The sequence below is a fragment of the Mycteria americana genome, chromosome 11 (genome assembly GCF_035582795.1).
Source record: "Mycteria americana isolate JAX WOST 10 ecotype Jacksonville Zoo and Gardens chromosome 11, USCA_MyAme_1.0, whole genome shotgun sequence".
In the NCBI taxonomy this organism is placed as follows: domain Eukaryota; kingdom Metazoa; phylum Chordata; class Aves; order Ciconiiformes; family Ciconiidae; genus Mycteria; species Mycteria americana.
This window is the reverse complement of record NC_134375.1, coordinates 20,607,445-20,626,823: the sequence shown is the minus strand read 5'-3', so window position 1 is coordinate 20,626,823 and position 19,379 is coordinate 20,607,445. Positions and strand designations below refer to the sequence as shown.

The following is a 19,379-nucleotide window of genomic DNA, read 5'->3' as shown; positions in this document are numbered from 1 at the left end:
ATCAGTGTTGAGGTGTGCGGGCTTAGAGAGACTTCAAGCCTCTGATGCTTCGTATTGATGTTGGTGTTCATGAGAAAGCAGATGTGCTTGAGTTGGTTGTCAGTATGAGCAGTTTGTTCCCCATATAGGACTCTCTGCTCAAATAAGTGAAGAGAGGTGAAGTAGCAACGCACTGTTGTTTACTAATACCTGTACTCTAAAGTAGACTCCTAGCTCAGTGTCTGCCCTCAGAGTTATGCCAGGGGAAAAAAGCCTGGGGCTGGTGCCCAGATCCCAGTGGGTAAGTTGGGAAGATGGTGCCCGGGTGGTGCGTAGTGCTGGCAACACGTACCCTCAGCTCAGTTCAGCTGTTGGGAGCCAGCAGTTGCCTCCTGGTAGGGTGGCCGTTGGGATCACTAATATTGCTTCAGCTGTCAGAAGCCTGTAATCCCTTCACCTATCTTAGTGACTGGAATGTCCATCTCTGGCCCTAATTTAAGTATTTAAGGACATGGTTAGGGGCAAGCTCCCGCTGTTTCAAGCAGCTGGGTGTGCTTGTTGCTCAGGATGCCCAACAGGCCTGCACAGAGTGGATTTCCCATTCTTTTGGGCACTTTGTCTTCTGAACAGAGTTGCAAAGATGTGAGAGAAACTGCAGACACCTGTGCTCGAGTCCCAGTGTGTGCTCTGCAATACTGCATGGGAAGCTAGCTCCAGCATGCCTGCACCTCAGCATGAGACGCTGCTTTGTCTGTCTCCATCAGAAATGCAGTGGGTGTTGAAGTCATCTGCCAGATACCCGGCGTACAAGTCACTTCATTAGGTGGCCTTGGGAGTTACCTCTTACTCTAAAAATTGCCAGAAGCTGGAATAACGTGACAGAACATTAGGGCAGTTCCAGGTTAGGGGTGAACAGATACTTCAGCTGAGCTTTCTGGAGAAACAGAATTCCATGTTACCTTAAAATTCTAGATTGTGCGCTTTCCTTACTACCCTCAACTGCAGGATGATCTAAAATCTTTGTAGGGGAAGAGTTCTCCTTGATCTTGGAGTATACCGCTTAAGAGCAGGGGAACTTGGCACATGGTGAGCTGTGGAGATCTCCTAATGATTGATTTTGTCCTGAGACTGCTTCCATTATTTTCTCATTGTTCAGACATACATAGGAGAGGGATTTGCTGACGCGGAAGTGGACTGGCGTACTGTTCTGTACTGTCTCATCAGAATGTCCACCGTGTTAACTTCTTTCCCTATTTTTAGAGACAATCGATATACTGTGACTTAAGGATTATTTTCCTGGACATGGCTTCTAGTCTGGCTCTCTGGAGCTAGTTTAAAAGGTACAGTATTTCTAGAATATAAATACTATGTTCTTTGATAGTGAAGAACATGATCTGCTCCCTTTTAGGGGCTCATAGGAAGACGTGCACAGAGTAGCACAGAAGAGTGCTGTGGCTTAGGGTTGCTATCCAAGTTCTGGGAAATGTTCCCAGTCAAAAATGTAAAATAGCTTTTTAACACTTTCCTATAACCAGCTTGACTGCTGCTTAAAGGGCATTCCCCCTCGGCTCTGAGAGTGCCAAACTGCTAGCTCTTGTATGCGTGTATATATGAAAGGAGAACTCTCCATGCCCTATGCCTTGTATGAGACAGGCTGAAAATGCATCGATCTCTCAATAAATAAAGCTGAGAAGTCAAGCTAGAGGCCCTGCGTTGTTGGTTTTGAACTATGCCCATCTTGTCTCTGTGGTATGAAAGGAACCATAGAAAGCAGAGTATGACTGACTATTGTAAAGCACCTCACATTCTGACATGAGGCTCGTGTATTGTCCTCTCTCTTGACACTAACAGCGTTGCTTTCCTAAGGAAACTTGTACCCTCACACACTTGTCCACGGCACCATTAAATTTTCATTTACTTTCAGGAGTTCAAGCATTTCCTCTAAGTGGTAATGGCTGAAGCAGCGGAGAGCAGACTAGAGAGTGGCTCTTCACTCCTGTCTAGAGTGGTGAGTAAAGGGAACAGTCTAAGTCACTTAATAGGGCTCTCATCTGTTGGCTGCTTCACCCCTAGAGATCTCCTGGATTTTAGATGGGAGACAAGGTCTGAAGTAGTTCCTGTTCTGCCTTGGACCAATGAAAAAAGACTTAATCTGATCCCTAAATAAGAATCCTCTTCTGCACTGTTGCTCCTAGGGCAGAAATTAAGGCAGCTCAACTGCATCAGGGCTACTGTCTGCTTTGGTGTATGTAGAATGGATTAGGCCATCTTCAAGCCTCCTATGCTGTGATAAGAACAGATCCAGAAGTGGTAGAAAAGAGCCCTTCGAGCATATGTGGGGCAGAGGAGTTGCTGATAACCGTAGTTGCTCATCCTCTTGCTGGTCTGAGTGCTGCTAGACACTGATTGACTCTGCACAGTCCAACCAAACTGCATTCTCATCCAAGTTTAATAGTGACTTACTTGTAATTACTGTTTGGACTCTTAAATCACTGTTAAAGTGGGATATAAACCGTCTTCCACCCTATACGGGGCTTTTCTCCCCATCTTCTTGCTGGAGCTGCTCCTCTCAAATACTACAGGGAACGTACCTTATCCTGATGCGTCAGCCTGTTCTGTTTCACTGGTGCCAATGCATAGGACAGAGCCCTTCTCCGCTCGAGCATCTTCCTACCTTAAGGAGCATCTCCAATCTTCTTCCAGAAGTCTCACTGACGTGCTGCCCCAAAAATATCTGAAGCAATTGCTGTGTCCCCTACTTGCCGGTTCCCTTTGTTGCGTGGCTGAAGCTCGGCTCTCAGCACTGCAATCACTTTCCCTGTATAACCTTGTGCATGGCAGCCACGTTTGCCTGCTTCTCCCTTCTCATTGAGCTTATCAGAATGGGGAGGCAGATTGAACCCACTTACAGCAGCAATAAACCGCATCTAGAACTTGAGAGGGAACTGCGGGAGAGAACGAGGTGGAGGGGATGTCTCGGAAAGGCAGGGTCCAGTTGCAGCCCAGAGCCTCGCTTGATAATGAGTGTGCAGCCTATATGCAAAATACGTCTTGTCTGTCCCTCCTGTGTTGACCCTGGTCTAAACAGCACATGTGATTGGCATCCTGCAAAGTGACCTTCAGAACTCTCCAGTAGCTTTGCCCCGTGAGTAACTCACACTACAAATCATTTTAAAGAGATGCACTCAACTATTTTTTTAATTTAATTTTACTCTTATATTCTCTGCTCTTTGTAATCTGCTTGGAAATAAAATGTTTTTCCCTGCAGCCTTTGTTGTAGTCTGTTTGAGAACCATTAAACTTTGTCTGGTGTTTCTATTGGAACAGAAGCCAACTTGCCTGTTTACTGCTGTGCCCGTGCTCTAGCGTAACAGCCGAGATCGGTGTGTGCCTCCCAGACAGGCTTAGCAAACCTTTGTTAGTGCTGTCCTTATTTAAAATAAAGGGTAGAGAGACCTGTTAAACTGATCTTGGTCTGGCACAATGCCTCCCGTTCTGCTGATCCTGTGACAGGTAACGCTGACTTGAGAGTGCGTGTCCTTGGCAGGCAGCGTTCTCCTCTGGAAGGCTGCGTTTCTGAACTTGGCCTCCGGGATGAGTATCTCGGTGCCTTTACTGGTTACTGCTTTCGGTGGTGGCTTTATTTACTGCAAAGGACAGTGCTTTTCTTTACAGCTCTGTAGCCCAAGCAAACTGCAAACACTGGGAAATCAACGTCTGGATAGGTGAAATCAACTCTTCACTGAGAATCGTCCCAGGAATTATGTAAAGAAATAAAACCAGGGTGGGTGAAAGGCAATCTTTTATAGCAGACCGTCAGGGAACAAGACTTGAAACCCTGTGAAGTTCAGAGCGTAGCGTAAGGACAAGCGCTGTTAACACGCAGCTGTAGGAAGATGGCGTTGATGTTGCCATTCACAGTAGTAGTAACAGGATTGCTGCCGATCTCTTGGCTTAAAGTCTTAAGTGGCTTTGTGGATCCTTGTCACTGGCTCTTAACTGTGCAAGGGCTTTCCTTAGTTAGGCGAGAGCCCCTAGAAGCCGCACATCCCCTTCCTCACAGCAAAGTGAACATCCCTTCGCTGATGCATGTGCTTTCCTTACCTGCTAGAAACAAAACCACAGTCCGGTGGGAAACAGCTATCACTTTTAGAAGCCGCAGCCTCTATTCTGTGCAGATTAATGCTGTCGGGACCAAACAAGCCACCTGAGAGTCCTGCTTCTGTCCATAGTATGGTTTGCTCATTTAGGGTTTTTCCCCCTGTGTAAAGGTTAACATTAGCATCTACCAAAACCTAGCTTAACTGGTCTCTCTCTAAACTCTGCGTTGTCTTTTGGAGAACTTTACTCAGACCAAAACATGTTAATCCAAACTACAGGACTGAACCTGACCAACGAACCTCACAGCATACAAGGGCCGGTTGCTTCTGAGTATTTCGGGAGACCTGAACAGGCGTCTCCGCTCACGTTTCCTGTGTCCTATAGCTAGGGTAATATGAGTAACACTCGTGTTTTCTTAAAGCTACTTGCTGATCTTTGGGCAAAGATTTAATCTACTGCCGTAAGCCAGTTGGAGGTATAGGAGCACCATTCTTTAGGTTCCTGAACTTGTTAAATACTGGGTTGTCTCGGAGAGACTGTCGTACAAGAGCAGGGTGAGAAGGGGTCTGGTCGTCTCATTTCTCTGGTGCTCTGAGGCCAGATCTGGTGTTATCACAACAAGCAAACCAGCCATCACAGGAGGAGGTTGTTCTGTAGCCCGTGGTACAGGAACTTTTCCTGACACCCAGCTGGGTCTGCAGGGAGGGGAACATCTTCATGCTGGAAGCAACCGAACACCGATTCCTGCAACTCTGCTCTAAGGCAGATCGGTGTCTGTGCCCGTTCCTCTCCTGCAGGCACAGTCTTCCCTGCTCTGCTACTCCTCTTCTCCGAAATCCTTCCTCCAGCCGCCCTCTGCAGCACAGGCAGGGAGGTGTTACGCCGAGACCCCCCCAGCGTGCAGTACAGCACAGCCATCCTCCTCAGAGTATTTGTGTGTACGGCCTGGCCTGCTGGCCTTCGGAAGAGGGGGCTTGCGTGAGGCTAAGGTCCAGCTGGGATCACCTCGGATCCTCCCCTGCGGGACCGCTGCCTTGGCGCGATGCCCTCTCTCCTTTGTGCCTTTCATTCCCCTCCCGTTGCTACTGTTGCCTTGCTCCTGCCTCTTGACTTTCATCCTCCTTGCAGATCACTTCCGACTTACAAAGTTGCTTTGGATTCTGCTGGTGTTCCAGCTCTGCATCCACCACAGATCTGACAAGCAGGTTCTCGTCTTTCTTCTGAAGCTGCTGGAGTATTCAGTGTTGAACTCAACACCCAACCCGCTGGGCCCCATGGGCAGCGTCCTGTGCAAGTCACCCATGGCTCGTCTTTTTTAGGTTATTTTTTAAGCACGTGTCACACCTCTGAAGCCCAAGCAGGGTCGTGCTTGTGTAAGCACAGCTGGGGCGCGTCACCCAGGACTGCATCGGGCCATACCTGGAGTTCGGCTCTCTCCTTACCGCTTCCTTCCTATACGTTGAACTACCTGCTTGGCTTGAACAAAATAAAGGCCGGTTGTGGCTCGCCACGTCCGCGCTGACCCTATTCCACCGGCTTGGAGGCGGACAGGCCCGGTGCTGTGAGGCCCCTTCTGTCGCTGGGCAGCAGGCACGGCAGGCGGCTGCAAGCGGCTGCGGCCCCTGGGCCCGCTGAGCCCGGCCCCGGTGTGTCCCCAGGCCCCGGTGTGTCCCCAGGCCCGAGCCCCAGCCGGGGCCGAGGCAGCCCGGGGCAGCCCGGCCCCGTCTCCTCCGGCGTGGGGGACAGCGACCAGCGGGGCGGCGCCGGGCTGGCCTCCGGGCCGGCCCCGCAAGCCCCGGGCTGGGCAGGCCCCTCCCGGGCGGGGAGCCCCGCGCGGCCGGGGGCTCCCGGTGCCCCCCCCCCCCGGGCGGGCGGGGCCGAGGCCGGCACCCGGTCCCCTTGGGCGGCCGCTCCGGGCCGCGCTCTCGCTGGGCGGGCGCCGCCTGAGCCCTCGCGGCCGCCGTCGGGGCGCGCGTGCGCTCGGGGGCGCGCGGGGCGGTGCGGTGTGGCGCGGCGGGCACGCGGCGGCGGGCCGGCGCCATGGCGGACTACCTCATCAGCGGCGGCACCGGCTACGTGCCCGACGACGGGCTGACGGCGCAGCAGCTCTTCAGCTGCGGCGATGGGCTCACCTACAAGTGAGTGGGGCCGGGGCCGGGACCGGGACCGGGACCGGGCCGGGGGCGCGGGGCCGGGCCGGTGCGGTCGCTGACGCCTCTCCCCTCGTTACCCCCCAGCGACTTCCTCATCCTCCCGGGGTACATCGACTTCACGGCGGACCAGGTGGTGAGTGGCCGGGGCGGGGGAGCGGGCCGGGGGCCGGTGCCGGGGCCGGTGCCGGTGCCGCCGCTCACCCCCCGCCCGCCTCCCCGCCAGGACCTGACCTCGGCGCTGACCAAGAGGATCACCCTGAAAACCCCGCTGGTCTCCTCCCCCATGGACACGGTCACCGAGGCCGGCATGGCCATCGCCATGGCGGTGAGTGCGGCCCCGCGGGGCGGGCGTGGCCTGCCGCCGCCTCGGGCGGGTCCCCTCTGCCGCCGTTACCGGGATGGCGGGGCGCTGGCCCGGGGCGGGGGTGGAAATGCTGTCTGAGGCACACGCGTGTCCGCTCTGAGGTCCCCTCAACGCGCCGGAGGCCCCCCTGCAGCCCCCCCGGGGTCAGCCGTGCCTCATGCTTCGCCCCGGCCCCCCCCCCCCCCGAGCCTGCGGGCAGGCACCCCGCTTGTCCCCGGGGGTGGCCCGGGTGCCCCGGTTCTCCGTGCCCAGATGCTGGATCCGCTCCGTGAAGGGCCGGGCGGTTTTCGCAGCAACTTACAGCCGCCTTTGTGTTACCAGCTGACAGGGGGAATTGGGTTCATCCACCACAACTGCACCCCGGAGTTCCAGGCCAACGAAGTGCGGAAAGTGAAGGTGAGTGGCCGGAACGGCAGCGCCGAACCACGCTCGCAGGGCTCGTTGTGGAGGTGGGCAGTGGGGTTTGGCCCTTCTGAAGATGCTGTGAGAGGAGACCGTTAAAGCGTGCCAGATTTTGGCGTTTCAGAACAGTAGCGCTGCCGTGGCTGCCTGCGCAAACCTGTCGTTGTGTGTTAGGCGCTCTCCCACACGCAGCCTGGGATTTGAGAACTGCCAGGCCTCCCGGTGTGGGAATATTCCCCGTAATTTCAGGAAGGAGCTTAGCCTGGGAACTCTTGGGTGAGCCTTGGTGCCAGTTTGGGAGTCATCCTGCCGGTGAGCACATGGCCAGGTTGGGTGGTCGCAGACCTTTGTGAGCGGCCACAGTAACCACCAGGCACGCGTCCGGCTTCTGCTCAGTCCGGCGGTGCCGCTTAGCCTGGCTGCTGAATCTGCTTCTTTTCAGAAATACGAGCAAGGATTCATCACAGATCCCGTAGTGCTGAGCCCCAACGATCGAGTGCGAGATGTGTTTGAAGCGAAAGCTCGTCATGGATTCTGTGGGATTCCCATCACAGACAACGGGAAGATGGGGGGCAAGCTGGTTGGGATCATCTCGTCTCGAGATATTGATTTCCTGAAAGAGTCGGAGCACGACTTGCCTCTCGGCGAGGTGAGAAGGGCTTGTGAGCAGCCGATGGATGCGAGCGTTGCGTTAGGAAGCAGCGTGGCTTGTGATAAGGAGAAGGGTGAGCGTGTGGCTGTGAGGATGCTGCGCCAGCTGGAGAGGGAGCAGCTCCACGTTAGCTCTGCGGGTCCATCTTTAACTGTATTTCCAGGAGAGAGTGTCTCGTTCCTTTGCGCGCTCTCTCCGACTCCTGCAGTGCAGATACAGGAGAGTGGCCGTGCGGTTAGCGTTCGCGTGACTCCTCCTGCGGGGTTATCTTTCAGTGTTGTGGAAGCCATCCTCTCTACAGCTGGTGCTCTCCCCTGGTTCAGTAATTCATTTCTGGTGTGCCTGGCTGCTGCCGTGCTCCCACGCAGCGTGCTGGCGCTGGCCAGGGCTGTAGCAGCTGCGCTGTGCCCAGCAAGCCCTCCAAGCGCTGATCTGCCTTTTCTGGACTGCCTTTCCCCGTGTGCCTCATCTGGGCTACTTGCTCTTTAAAATAACCCCCTGAGCTTGGACCCTGGCAGTTTAGCCTTTATTATGCTACACCATCAAACTCCCCTCGGACAGAAGAACGTTCTCTGCGATGCCGATGCTGATTCCTGTTAGTTCTGGCATTCCTGTTACACGAGCTGTGTAACCGTAGATCTGCGGCGCTGTCAGGTTACACCACCAGTGCCTCTTGGCCAGGCTCTGCTCTTGACTCACGACTATTTTTAGCTCTTGCTGACCAAACCTGGTATCACATGCTCATCCCTGTTTGGTTTGAAATCGCCTATAAATACCTGTAACAAGAATCTTAAACCAGGAGTAGATTATAAAAGTGCATATGGCCCTTTGAAGCGATGCTGGCCCATTCAGAGGAGCCAGACAAGAATCTCCTCTTATCCTTTACATGGATCATTCAGCGCTGCAAAGTTGGAAGCTTGCTGCTGTTACCGTTTGGTGCTTGCCTCTGTCACCAGGCGAGGCTAAGGAGATGAATGGTCTCCTAGATCTCTCCCCACTCGCCATCCAGCAGTCGTCTTGCTGAGTTGTTCGTTGCCATCCAGTTAAACATACAGGTCTCCTGTAGCTCGGAAAGCTCACGGATCCTGCAGGCTTAGGGAGTGTGTCAGGATATGCCTGTGATTCCTCAGGCTTTTCCTGAGATACGGGTTCTGTCACAGACAGGATTTTGGGTGGATGCTGGTGGGGTGAACCTCTTTCCTGATGCAAAATGTCTGTTCTTATGGTATACATAACTAAAATGTTCCCTCTTTGTTGTGTGCAACTAACCTACCTTCCTTGAGGATTAGAGAGCGTTCCCTTTTAGCTTTGCCTGGCCTTCTTGGGTAATTTTTAATGAAAACATCCCACGTGAACTTCGGGCTCGCAGAACGCTGCGGGTAGGGAGGGACCTTGAGGTGCGTTGTCAAGCCTTCTGCTTGAGGTGCGTTCAGCTGGAGCAGATTGCGTGGGGCTGCGTCTGTGTCTCCAAGGATGGAGATTTCGCTGCCTCTCTGGGCTGCTCTTCCAGTGTCTGACAACTGTCATTGTGAAAGCTTTTTTCTGTATACCACGTCAGATGTTCCTGCCTTCCAGCTTGTGCCCATTGCCCCTTGCCTTTCCGCTGTGTTGTGGTGTTTGTTTGTCAGAGCGAGCGTGGGTGACCGTGTTTGTTAGGATTGAAGCGACTCCGTTGCCCCGTTGACCTTGCCAGCAGCAGCAGTGGGTTATTCTGGGCAGAGCCCTTCCAGAGCCTGTGCGCTGGGGATCGCTGCCTGAAAACGAGCTTGGGGGTAGCGTTTCTGCCAGAACAGCATGGGACTCTGGAGGTGTCTCCAGCCCTTATTTGCCTGCGCTCTATTAAAAGGGAGGGCTGTTTGGGTGACATCCCGAACAAGGGTCATCTGAGAGTCGTCCCTTGCTTCTAGGTGCTCTCCCTCGGCTTGCTGAGGCCCTCTGCCATCTCCTGTTTTCACTACACCGATGGGCTTGGGGGCTGATGGCCGCTGCTTGCATGGGGACAGCACACTGGAGGCTGTTCCTGTGTGTTTCTGGAGGCGTGTTGCTGTGCTGTGGGCTCCTTTGTCTGTAGAGCACTCCCACACGGCTGCTGCAGAGTGTTTCACGTGGGCAGAGGGGTTTGGTATTTTCAGATCAGTGCGAAGGAGTTCTTGTGACTTTTTATCTTCTCCCTCCCACTAGATTATGACAAAGCGGGAGGATCTTGTTGTGGCCCCGGCTGGCGTAATGTTGAAAGAAGCGAATGAAATTCTGCAAAGGAGTAAAAAAGGTACCTGCGAACGTCTGCGACGCGAGGGAGAGCCATGGAAGCGCTGGGCTGGGAGCAGTAGCGGGTGAATGTGGGCACGCGTCCGTGTGTGGGTGGAACATGGAAGGGCTGCGTTCCAGCACGAGGAGAGGACAGTGAGGAGAGAGTGCCCGCAGGCCTCTGCCAGGGTACAGAGTTCACATGCGTTCATCTCAAATCTATTTGAAGTTGAGGGATTCTTGACAGCCCAGGAGCTGAAGAGCGCCTGGCTGTCCAGCCACACGTCTTCAGTTTTCTGTCCTGGCCTTCGCATTTTGGCACCCAGTTCAGCTCTGGTAGGATTTGGTAGTTTGACTTTTAACACAGCGTCATGGGTCTAATTATTAAAAAAGATGCACTTTTTCTATGGTCAGTGTGAGGATACTGAGTCCTTCCCCAGTCCTGCAAACTCCTTGCTCTGTTTCCTGAGCCGGGGCTGCTGGCATCTGTGGCCAAGCAAGATTTGGTAACACACCTCTTTTGAGTCTCCACCTTGTACCACTTGCTGCCTGCCTGATGCTCCTGGTCTGCTGCGCTGCTCCGGGCTAACGTCTGTCTCCTGCAGAAATCTGCAGTGATGTTCTTTCTGTTTGTTTCAAGGCAAGCTGCCAATTGTTAATGAAGATGACGAGCTGGTGGCTATAATTGCCCGAACCGACCTCAAGAAGAACCGGGACTACCCTCTGGCTTCTAAGGATTCCAAGAAGCAGCTGCTCTGTGGTGCTGCTATCGGGACTCACGAAGATGACAAGTACCGGCTGGACCTCCTGGTGCAGGCTGGCGTGGATGCGGTAGTGCTGGTGAGCCACCCACGGGCATCACGTTGTCCTGGGGGGTTTGGGCAGGCTGAGGATCCAATTTGAATCCCTCTGACAGTGGGGCAGCAGCATGACACTTACTGTCTTCGTCACAGGGCCTTTTGTGTTAGAATATGGCAGTTTGTTGACCTGTCAGTCTCATTCAGGTTGGAGTCCTCAAATAAGAAGGATTCCTCTTGCCTGGGAACTTACTCAACCCTAAGTGAGTATGTAGGGTGCATTGAAGCCCTGAAGGCTGAGAAGAGAAACACTGTCGGTTAATCCAGAGTCTTCTACAAATGCTTCTTGCAGTCTGCCGCCATTCTCTCTGACGTTCCTAACTAGTTTTGAATATTTGGCTTCTTACAGTTTCCCTTCAACTGTTCAGTGTTTGTTACTGTGTTATCCTCTTAGCCGCCTGATGTTCAGGAGTGGTCAAGCCCAGCTCTGCTTGTCTCCCCTTCTGGCCTGTAAGCTTTCAGGCACAGCAGTCACTGCCTGTATTTGCACATTGTTTTCTCATCGATTGTTAGCTTGCGAGTCCACCGTGCTCTGAGGGCATGGCTGAGCAGTGTTGCAGCTGGAAATGTTTAACGGGCACCGCGGGTTGGCCGGGTCACAGAGACTGGCAGGGCCTGAGCACTCCGTGGTCGACATCTGGTATTTCAGCTGCTCTGCTGCGCAGCAGGGGGAGATGCATCCCCCCGCCAGCCCGTGTTTCACAAGGAACATTCACCATTTCACCTGTAGTTTGACACAGAGCTGATGGTGTCCTGGTGGCAGAGCCAGACGGTTCTTACCCGCAGCCAGATGTGCTGCTTGTTGCCTACTGTAGAAGCCACAGGATTTAAACACGAAGGGTATTACTGAAGTCTTTACAATAAACTGCCTTGCACAGGAAAGGTACGTTATTGTCTTGGTAGCAGCTTTCCTCTGGTTCTGTGCTCAGTTTGCCGCTTAGCAGAGACCCAGTAAGCAGAGAGAAGATCTGAGGCTTTTCCAGAGCTGTATTTGTAACCTTTTGCAGAAATTCTCGTTGAAATTGGTTTTCTTTCTGTTGCAGGATTCCTCTCAGGGGAACTCCATCTTCCAGATCAATATGATAAAATATATTAAGGAGAAATATCCCAACCTACAAGTTATTGGAGGAAACGGTAGGCATGTGTTGAAGACTGTTCTTTAAATTATATTTGTTTCTTAGACATAGAGGGAGCTGCAGGGACGTGAATGGAACAGTCGTCTTGGTAAATGTCTGTGAACTTAAAATGGTTTCCTCTGGCTTGTGGAAAAGAGCAAGACCACTCTGCAGACGCAGGGCAGTACCCTGCTGCTGCTGCCACAGCTGCAAATATTTTGAAACCTTTGTTCTGCAGCACAGTGCGCTACAGTCCTCTGTAGCCTGTTACACATTCGCTTCTTTTACACACCAGTTTAAAATTTTGGATAATAATAATAACGAATATTGCTTAATGTGGAAATCTAATGGAAATCTTCCCTGCCTTTTGACAGCAGAGTTCAGCAGTCCTTGTCTTTACCTGGCTGGTGTGTTACTGGTGCTGCTGTTAGCCTGTGCTCTGCCCTCCCTACCTGGTGCGGCCCAAAGAGTGCTTGGCACCGTGCGGTGACCTCTGCTACCTCAGCCTTTGGGTGTAAGCGTGTTGCGGAGTAGCCTAAAGGGCCAGTGTCATCTCGCCCACCGGGGACAGCTGGCACAGTAACTCACTGCTGCTTTTGCAGATAGGCCTGGTAGCAGTGGACAGCCAAGCCTGGCTCTGACACAGGCTGGTGCCCTGGGTAGGGGATGTTTGCAGCCACGGGGGAAGCACCAGGGCAGAGCAGTGTCATGTGCAAATCTGCTTGTCTCTCTTCAAACCAGTTTCTGCTCCCCACAGTTGTGACCGCTGCTCAGGCCAAGAACCTCATTGACGCAGGGGTCGATGCCCTGAGAGTCGGGATGGGCAGTGGCTCCATCTGCATCACACAGGAAGGTGAGAGAGATCAGCTATCTCCTAAATAGGCTGAAGACATCTGTTTAATAGAGATTCCCTGCTGAAAAGCAGCATAGCCAGGATGGACTTCTCTCATTGTAAGGGCAGTGTCCAACAGCAAGCCGTCTTTCACCCCCTTCGTCCAGGACGTTCTCGTCACCTGGGCCAAACCTTTGGGGTGGCAGCAGCAGCAAAGGCATTTCCCAGTACTGACCGAGACTGAGTAGAGCAGCTGTGGCACGCGCGGCTTCGCCCAAGAAGAGCCGCTGGCTTGGTGTGGGATGGGGCTGGCAGGCAGCTCTGCAGGGAGAGGGCCTTACCGGATCCCCAGTGCTGACGGGTGAAGTGCACCGGGCTGTCTGCGCTCCCCTTCCCTCTGGCAGCAGTGTGCGTGATGCTTGAGTATTGGTCTGCTGGGCTCAATGCCTTTCTGCAGTTTCCAGGCCGAAATAGGATTTCTGGCCGTTGTCTCTGCAGTTAGCCGGAGCTTGTGTGGGGCAGAGGCCGTGTCACCCTTAGCTAAAAGGCGGAGCGGGGCGTCCCCAGGGCCTGGAGAAGGGCTGCATTGAGCACAGGCTCAGTCCTCGTGTTTTGAACCTGGCAGGTGAGGTGCAGAGAGGTGGTGCAAGGTGCTGCAGCCCACAAACACAGCCCCTCCCTGCTTTGCTCCTTGGCCCTTGCCACGGGAGGCAGCAAGAGGGTAGCTGACGGCTGAAGGTGCTGCGTTAGCTCTGCCGATTCCAGCGAGGAGCCTTCGAGCAGCCCTGGACCTGGGCTGCGTTCCTGCTTTGCCTGCCACGGGAGCGCTGGCTGCGGGGGGTTTCCCAGTCAGGGCAGTCTGTCTTGGGTGACCTTTCTAGCGAGGTTGCAGTGTCCTTGGGCTGACGCTTCCGTAGCCAGAGCTGAACCAGGACGTACATGTCCTACTCTGGCTCCGAGGCAGAGGACCCGCTGAGGCGTGCTCTGTTCTGCAGCGTGGTGAACGTCTCCAGAGGGTGCTTCTGCCAGCTGCTGCGGGAGGTGGGGTTGGGTGCTGGTTTTGGGGAAGCGACAGAGCAGTTAGAATGTGGTGCTTCACAGGAGACGTGGTTGCAAAACTCTTAACTGCAGCTCCCCGGGTTTTTGGCCCTCTTAGGGCAAGAACTCTGGCTCTTTGGGTTAGGGGGGTCACCTCTCTGGATGGCTGCTGGGGCAGGGCGAGCATGTGCTGTGCACAGCCGGGCCTGGCTGGCTTGGATCCGGCCTCTGGCGTGGCTCAGGCTAGGAAGGGTTTGCAAGGTCAGCTCTGTCCCACACCGTATGCTCTGCCTAGTAGCAGGTCACTGCTGGGGTCCTTTGTTCTGCTGCTGTTCTTCTGTCTCTAAAATGTGTGTGTTTGTTTTTGTTTAGCTGCTCCAAAGATCCCTCCAGACCTAAAGTCCCACAGCCCCAAATGCCCTTCTACTGTCACGGGCACCTATAGTAAGTCACTTGCCCTGTTCCCAACCCTAATTATGTGTCTTGAAGCAGGACCCTGATTTGGCTGCACATGGCCCTACTGCTTGTTTGAGAACAATTTAGCTGTAGACGCACTTGGGGTTTTGTGGCTTTGGATACTGGTTTCGAATCTGAAATGGAAGCTGAGAAGCCTTTCTGAATTCCTAAAGCAGGGTCTGAATTGTCAAAGCTGAGGGCACTCAGGCCTGTCCACCCTCCACTCCAAAATCCAGTTCAGGAGCGGGACTGAGCTTTCTGGCTGCATCTTCTGGATCTCTAGCTGGGCATGCCCCTGCTGATCCAGTGCTGGGAGGTGATTCCTGAGCAGTCCTTGATCCTGCTCTAAATCTGGCCCCAGTTGTGGGGAACTTGGGGGCTAAGCTTCACTTGGAGCTAGCTCCCCTGGGGTTACAGAGGGACTCGACTGCGTACGGCCACCTTGGCAGCTGCGTACCAGAACCACATCTTTCCCCACCGACGCCTGATCCTCGTGTGAAGAGAAAGGGCTCTTCCCCTGCCCAGCACAGGGTGCAGCTTTGTCTGCTCTGTACTTCTCTGGTGCTGCCGGATCAAGCAGCCACCCGAGGCGAGCCTTGGGTTTTGCCCTTTCTCCTGGTTTTGACACACCTCAAAGGGAAAGGTTTCTATTGAAGATCCCGGAAGGTTTTTTCTAGCAGATGATCTCGTAGGGCCAGCCTTTGCAGATACACTAAAAAAGACAAACCCTCACCCCGACCACTCAGCGTGTGTGTGCTCTGAACCCTGCTTTGGAAGCCTGCGCTCTGAAGCTGTGGCGCTGGGCACTGGGACAGTCGGAACGGTGCGATGCTCCCAGGGGCCCTGAGCCAAGCTGTTCCTTAAAGGGCTGGTCTCCATGGTCGCTGTTGTGAAGTTTCTGCAGGCGCTGCGCTGTCTACAGCACAATCCCATAGACATCGGGCTCTAGACCCTCCAAAATCAGGTGCTTCTCTCCACAGAGCTCTTCCTTGCAGCGTTTTGCAGCTGCAATGTGGCCTTTAGCAGTGCGGTACCGAGCGAGACCATCTCTTTAAGACTAAAGGCATTCGTGTTATAGCTGGCAGACTCTCCCTGGCTGGCTGAGCCCTAGCTTGACGCCGAGTTTTGTTTGATTAAAATCAGTTCTTTCACGATCTCGGCCTGGAGTCTGGCTTCCCTCTCTCAGCAGCTGCTTTTGAGCACTGGGAGCAGAGCAACTGCAGACTCCTGGCCTCGGCAAACCTTTGCCAGGGATGTGCGCTGCCAGTGCTGCTGCCAGGCAGGCTAAACCACACCTGGAGTTCACGCTCCGAAGTACTAATCCTGCATGGTCATAATCTTACCCGGTGTATCGGACTAACCGTGACTGGAGAAAAGGCTTCCAGTTAATTGTGGGGAAGGGAAGTCTCCCTGAGAGAAGCTTATCTCAGCATACTTGCATGCCTGTGGCTGACAAATGTGTTACAAGATGTGCCCTGTGCTGGTTTTCCCCTTGCACAATGGGAAGCCTCTAGCTGCTAGCGACTGGGAAGAGCAGGTAAATCCAGAGCTAATAACTCCCTTCCCATGGGGCAGCTAAACTTGACAGAATCTTTGCTACGTTGCAGGGCAGGAACATAAATTATTTCCTGTAAGCCATCAAATCATCCTGGCCGTTTCCTTTTCCACTGCTGCATGTGTGTTTGTGTGTGTGCGTGCAGATGTGTATGTATATATATAAAAATATATCTCTCTATACATATATACATACCAGCTCTCTCCCAGCCAGCTGCCTTTCCATGCAAGAAGCACATCATACGGCTGCTGGGTATACGGAGAAGGGGTCTGGCACTGCTAGAGGGAGCGAGTGGTGGGACATGGCTACGTGCCAGGGATGCTCTGGAGAGGGGCTTTTGGAGTCTGCTCCGCTTCCTTCCCAAGCTCCCCACACCTCTGCCGTGCACCAGGACGAGCCGCGAGTCTCGGCTGATCCCAGGCATTCGGTCAAAGACCCCAGTCCCAAGGTCACCCACAGCTTTTTTGGAGTCGAGGGCCACGAGGATGTCCCAGCAGGCATCTCCTGGGTATCCGCTTCTCTTGCAACTCGGCCTAGGGAAGGAGCATCCAGGGATTTGTGCGTTCCCGAGTGCTGGAGCATGTGTGTGCTGGAAGCCTAAAGGGCCTGCTGGGGAGGGAACGTGCTGCTGCGTGGGAGCTGACCCTTTCTCTGCTCTCTCCCCGCCTGTAGTGCTGGCGTGTGGCCGTCCCCAGGCCACGGCAGTGTACAAGGTGTCCGAATACGCCAGGAGATTCGGCGTCCCCGTGATTGCAGATGGAGGGATCCAGACGGTTGGGCACATCGCAAAGGCCCTCGCACTCGGGGCCTCCACAGGTGAGCAGCGCATCGGGCGGCTGGGTCGTGCACGTCGTAGGGAGTCTCCTAGGAAGGGTTTCCGTACGGCGTTTGATTCTGCGCGCGAGGGCGTATACCTGCAGGGGCATGGGGGGTCCAGCACGGTGCTGTGCCCAGGGACCCTGAGGGGTTTTGTGGCCACAGCCTTCCTGCTGCTGACGTGCTACTCTTGGTGATCTCTCGTGCCAGTGATGATGGGCTCGCTCCTGGCTGCCACCACAGAGGCCCCAGGTGAATACTTCTTCTCGGATGGAATTAGGCTGAAGAAATACCGTGGCATGGGCTCACTAGATGCCATGGACAAGAACTTGGGCAGCCAGAACCGGTATTTCAGGTAAGAGATGGTGCTTTGGGGCAGCAGATCAAGCTTTTGGGGCTTCTCTACTTCACAAATTTCCTTGATTTGTGCTCCCATACAGCGAGACAGACAAAATCAAAGTGGCCCAGGGGGTCTCCGGTGCAGTGCAGGACAAGGGCTCTATCCACAAGTTCATTCCATACCTGATAGCTGGGATCCAGCATTCCTGCCAGGATATTGGTGCCAAGAGCCTGACCCAAGTCCGGTGAGTGCTTCCCCTGGCTTGTGCTCTGGTTAGGCCACAGCGCTGCCATTTGGGGTCTCTGCGCAAGCTGTACCCATCCTGCGGTGTGTTCTGCACGGTCTGACCTCGCTGTAGCCCTCTTCCCTCGTCTCCAGTGGGCACCGTGTCATAGATTTGCCAGCCCCAGGGATGCAGGAGCACGGTCTCCTGTGGCATATTCTGCTGGTTGGGCCTGAAATGGTGGGGTTACCTTACTCTGCCTGGCTCTTGGGAGCACAGCAAAGACCAGCCTGGCCGCAGCTGGAGGAACCGGTGTCCCTCATCCCAGCTGCTCCAGCTGAACGCGTGCCAGAGCGCTGTCTCCCCTGGACTCTGGCTGCCCCGTGACGGGTGTCCTTCCCTCTCAGAGCCATGATGTACTCGGGAGAGCTGAAGTTTGAGAAGAGGACGACGTCTGCCCAGGTGGAAGGAGGGGTGCATGGCCTCCACTCGTAAGTGCTGCTGGCAGGACTCCTGTCTCACTGGACGTTGCGGGGGAGTTAAGTGCTGCCGTCCTGTGCCTCAGCTGGCAAGCCAGCACGCTGCTGGCTTCACCTCCTGCTGCGCGGCTGGGCTGAGCCGCAGCCTGTCGTCTGGCCCGGGCCAGCGCTCCTCTCGCAGCAGGGCACAAGCAGACGAGCCGCTTGCTGCCAGCGTGCTGGGGCTCTTCCCCACCGTGGGCCGGCAGGCCAGGAGCCGTTCCTAACTGTGCCTTTGGTCCTTGCCCTGCTCAGGCGGGTCAGTAAAAGGGCTCTCGGGTTTGCTGCTCCCCTCACAGGTATGAGAAGCGCCTCTTCTGAAGGAGGTCCATCTGTGTCTGTCATCGTGCCACTCAGCCTTGTGCCATCCCGCGTGGGAGCTGCTCTTGCTGCAGAAGTGCCATTACTCTGTGGGCTGCCTGGAGCTCCCTGTGTCCCTTGGCTGCTTCGTCACCACCCGAGAGGGCCCACCCGCTGCCCTGGAGCAGTGATTCTGGGCTGGCGCCTGGAGCCTTGCACGCATTGGCCGTGTTTTACAATAAAAGAGGAAAAGATGTGCCATTGGTGTCAGCCTGGAGCCCCTGTTCCTTCTGTACTGCCCTTCTTCTTCTTCCCTGGCACTCTCCTTTGCTTCCTGCTCCCTCTCGGGAACAACGGATGGCCCCAGAAGGGACACTGCGTGTGAGGGGGAACAGGGAGGGGACAGCCCCTTGACAGGGCTGAGTGGATAATGCAGTGGGGGGTGTTTAAAATACCTTCCTGAGAGCAGAAAACAAGTGGCTACTGGGCAAGAAAGCAAATGGATTTTACAGGGCCGTTAGCTACTGCTGGGAGGTGCCGCAGCCAGGCTGCTGCAGGACCCTGTGCCTGGTCCAGCTGCTGCAGCGATAAGCACGTAGGTGCTTGTGGATGTATGTGCACACCCACACAGAGGCACACACCCACCCGCGCGCCCCTGGAACTGCTCTGCAGCTGCTCACACACACCACAGCCTTGGACCTGTCTCTTCCCGTGCTTGGTCCTCACCGATCCACCTTTCTCCTTCCCTTTGTTTCTTCCCCTAAACATCCCATTCTGTGCCCCACAACCCCCAGATGCTTGTCCCCACGTTGCCCCAGCAGCTGCACCCCCTTGGGCTGGTCGGTGCAGATCACTGACACCGGCTTCACGTACTGTTTGTTTGCCAGAAGGCGTGTGGACAAGGAACTTGGAAGGGCACAACTAAGAGCTCACAGGCTCATAAAGGAGCCGGGGTTTGCGTTTCTGCGTGCCTGACCAGTGCAAACGTCCCCTGCACGGCCAGGTTACCTGTGCTTGCAACACCAGGTGCCAAAGGTATTTTATGTGTGTATCAGCCCCCTCCCAACACATGCAAATGTCACTCCTTCAAAAAAAAAAAAGCGCATGTTTACCGTCAGAGTTTCGTGTCTCTAATGTTGACTGAAAAAAAATCACTCTGCAGCACGGCAATGTCAAATTAGATTGACACATGCTAAAAAATTACAACGCAATTGTGTCGGCGTCAAACGTTCACTAACGCAGCTGGCTCATGAAGCAAAGCTAGCCCACGGTCTGCCTGAAGGCCGGGGACCGCAGCCACGTTCCCCCTCCTTGGGCCCGCGGAGGTGGCAGGGTTTGGGGAACAGAGCTGCGATTGGGTACGCGTACCCCCTACCCCATCCCCAGGGGTGGCATCCACAACCATGAGCCGGTGCAAGATGGGGACACGCA

At 54.6% G+C, this 19,379-nt stretch overlaps 1 protein-coding gene across 2 annotated transcripts; it reads left to right on the top strand.

Moving 5' to 3' along the window:
* Positions 1-6,050: 6,050 nt before the first annotated feature.
* IMPDH2 (inosine monophosphate dehydrogenase 2) lies at positions 6,051-18,218 on the top strand. 2 transcript variants are annotated; one of them, XM_075514531.1, is made up of 15 exons: positions 6,051-6,218; positions 6,318-6,366; positions 6,457-6,558; positions 6,919-6,993; positions 7,442-7,648; positions 9,833-9,920; positions 10,539-10,738; positions 11,799-11,889; positions 12,628-12,723; positions 14,113-14,184; positions 16,424-16,567; positions 16,778-16,922; positions 17,008-17,151; positions 17,538-17,621; positions 17,948-18,218. In XM_075514531.1, the coding sequence occupies exons 1-15, from the start codon at positions 6,121-6,123 to the stop codon at positions 17,967-17,969; spliced, it is 1,617 nt and encodes a 538-aa protein (XP_075370646.1). In that variant the 5' UTR covers positions 6,051-6,120; the 3' UTR covers positions 17,970-18,218. The 2 variants fall into 2 exon arrangements, with proteins under 2 accessions (XP_075370646.1, XP_075370648.1); XM_075514533.1 differs by lacking the exon at positions 14,113-14,184 and having other exon boundaries at positions 6,053-6,218.
* Positions 18,219-19,379: the final 1,161 nt, after the last annotated feature.

Excerpts from the sequence above, each read along its gene's own strand:
- IMPDH2 (XM_075514531.1), top strand. The coding sequence starts at position 6,121 with ATGGCGGACTACCTCATCAGCGGCGGCACCGGCTACGTGCCCGACGAC. Across the intron at positions 6,994-7,441 it reads ACGAAGTGCGGAAAGTGAAG|AAATACGAGCAAGGATTCAT; the intron begins GTGAGTGGCCGG and ends GCTTCTTTTCAG. Across the intron at positions 10,739-11,798 it reads GCGTGGATGCGGTAGTGCTG|GATTCCTCTCAGGGGAACTC; the intron begins GTGAGCCACCCA and ends TTTCTGTTGCAG.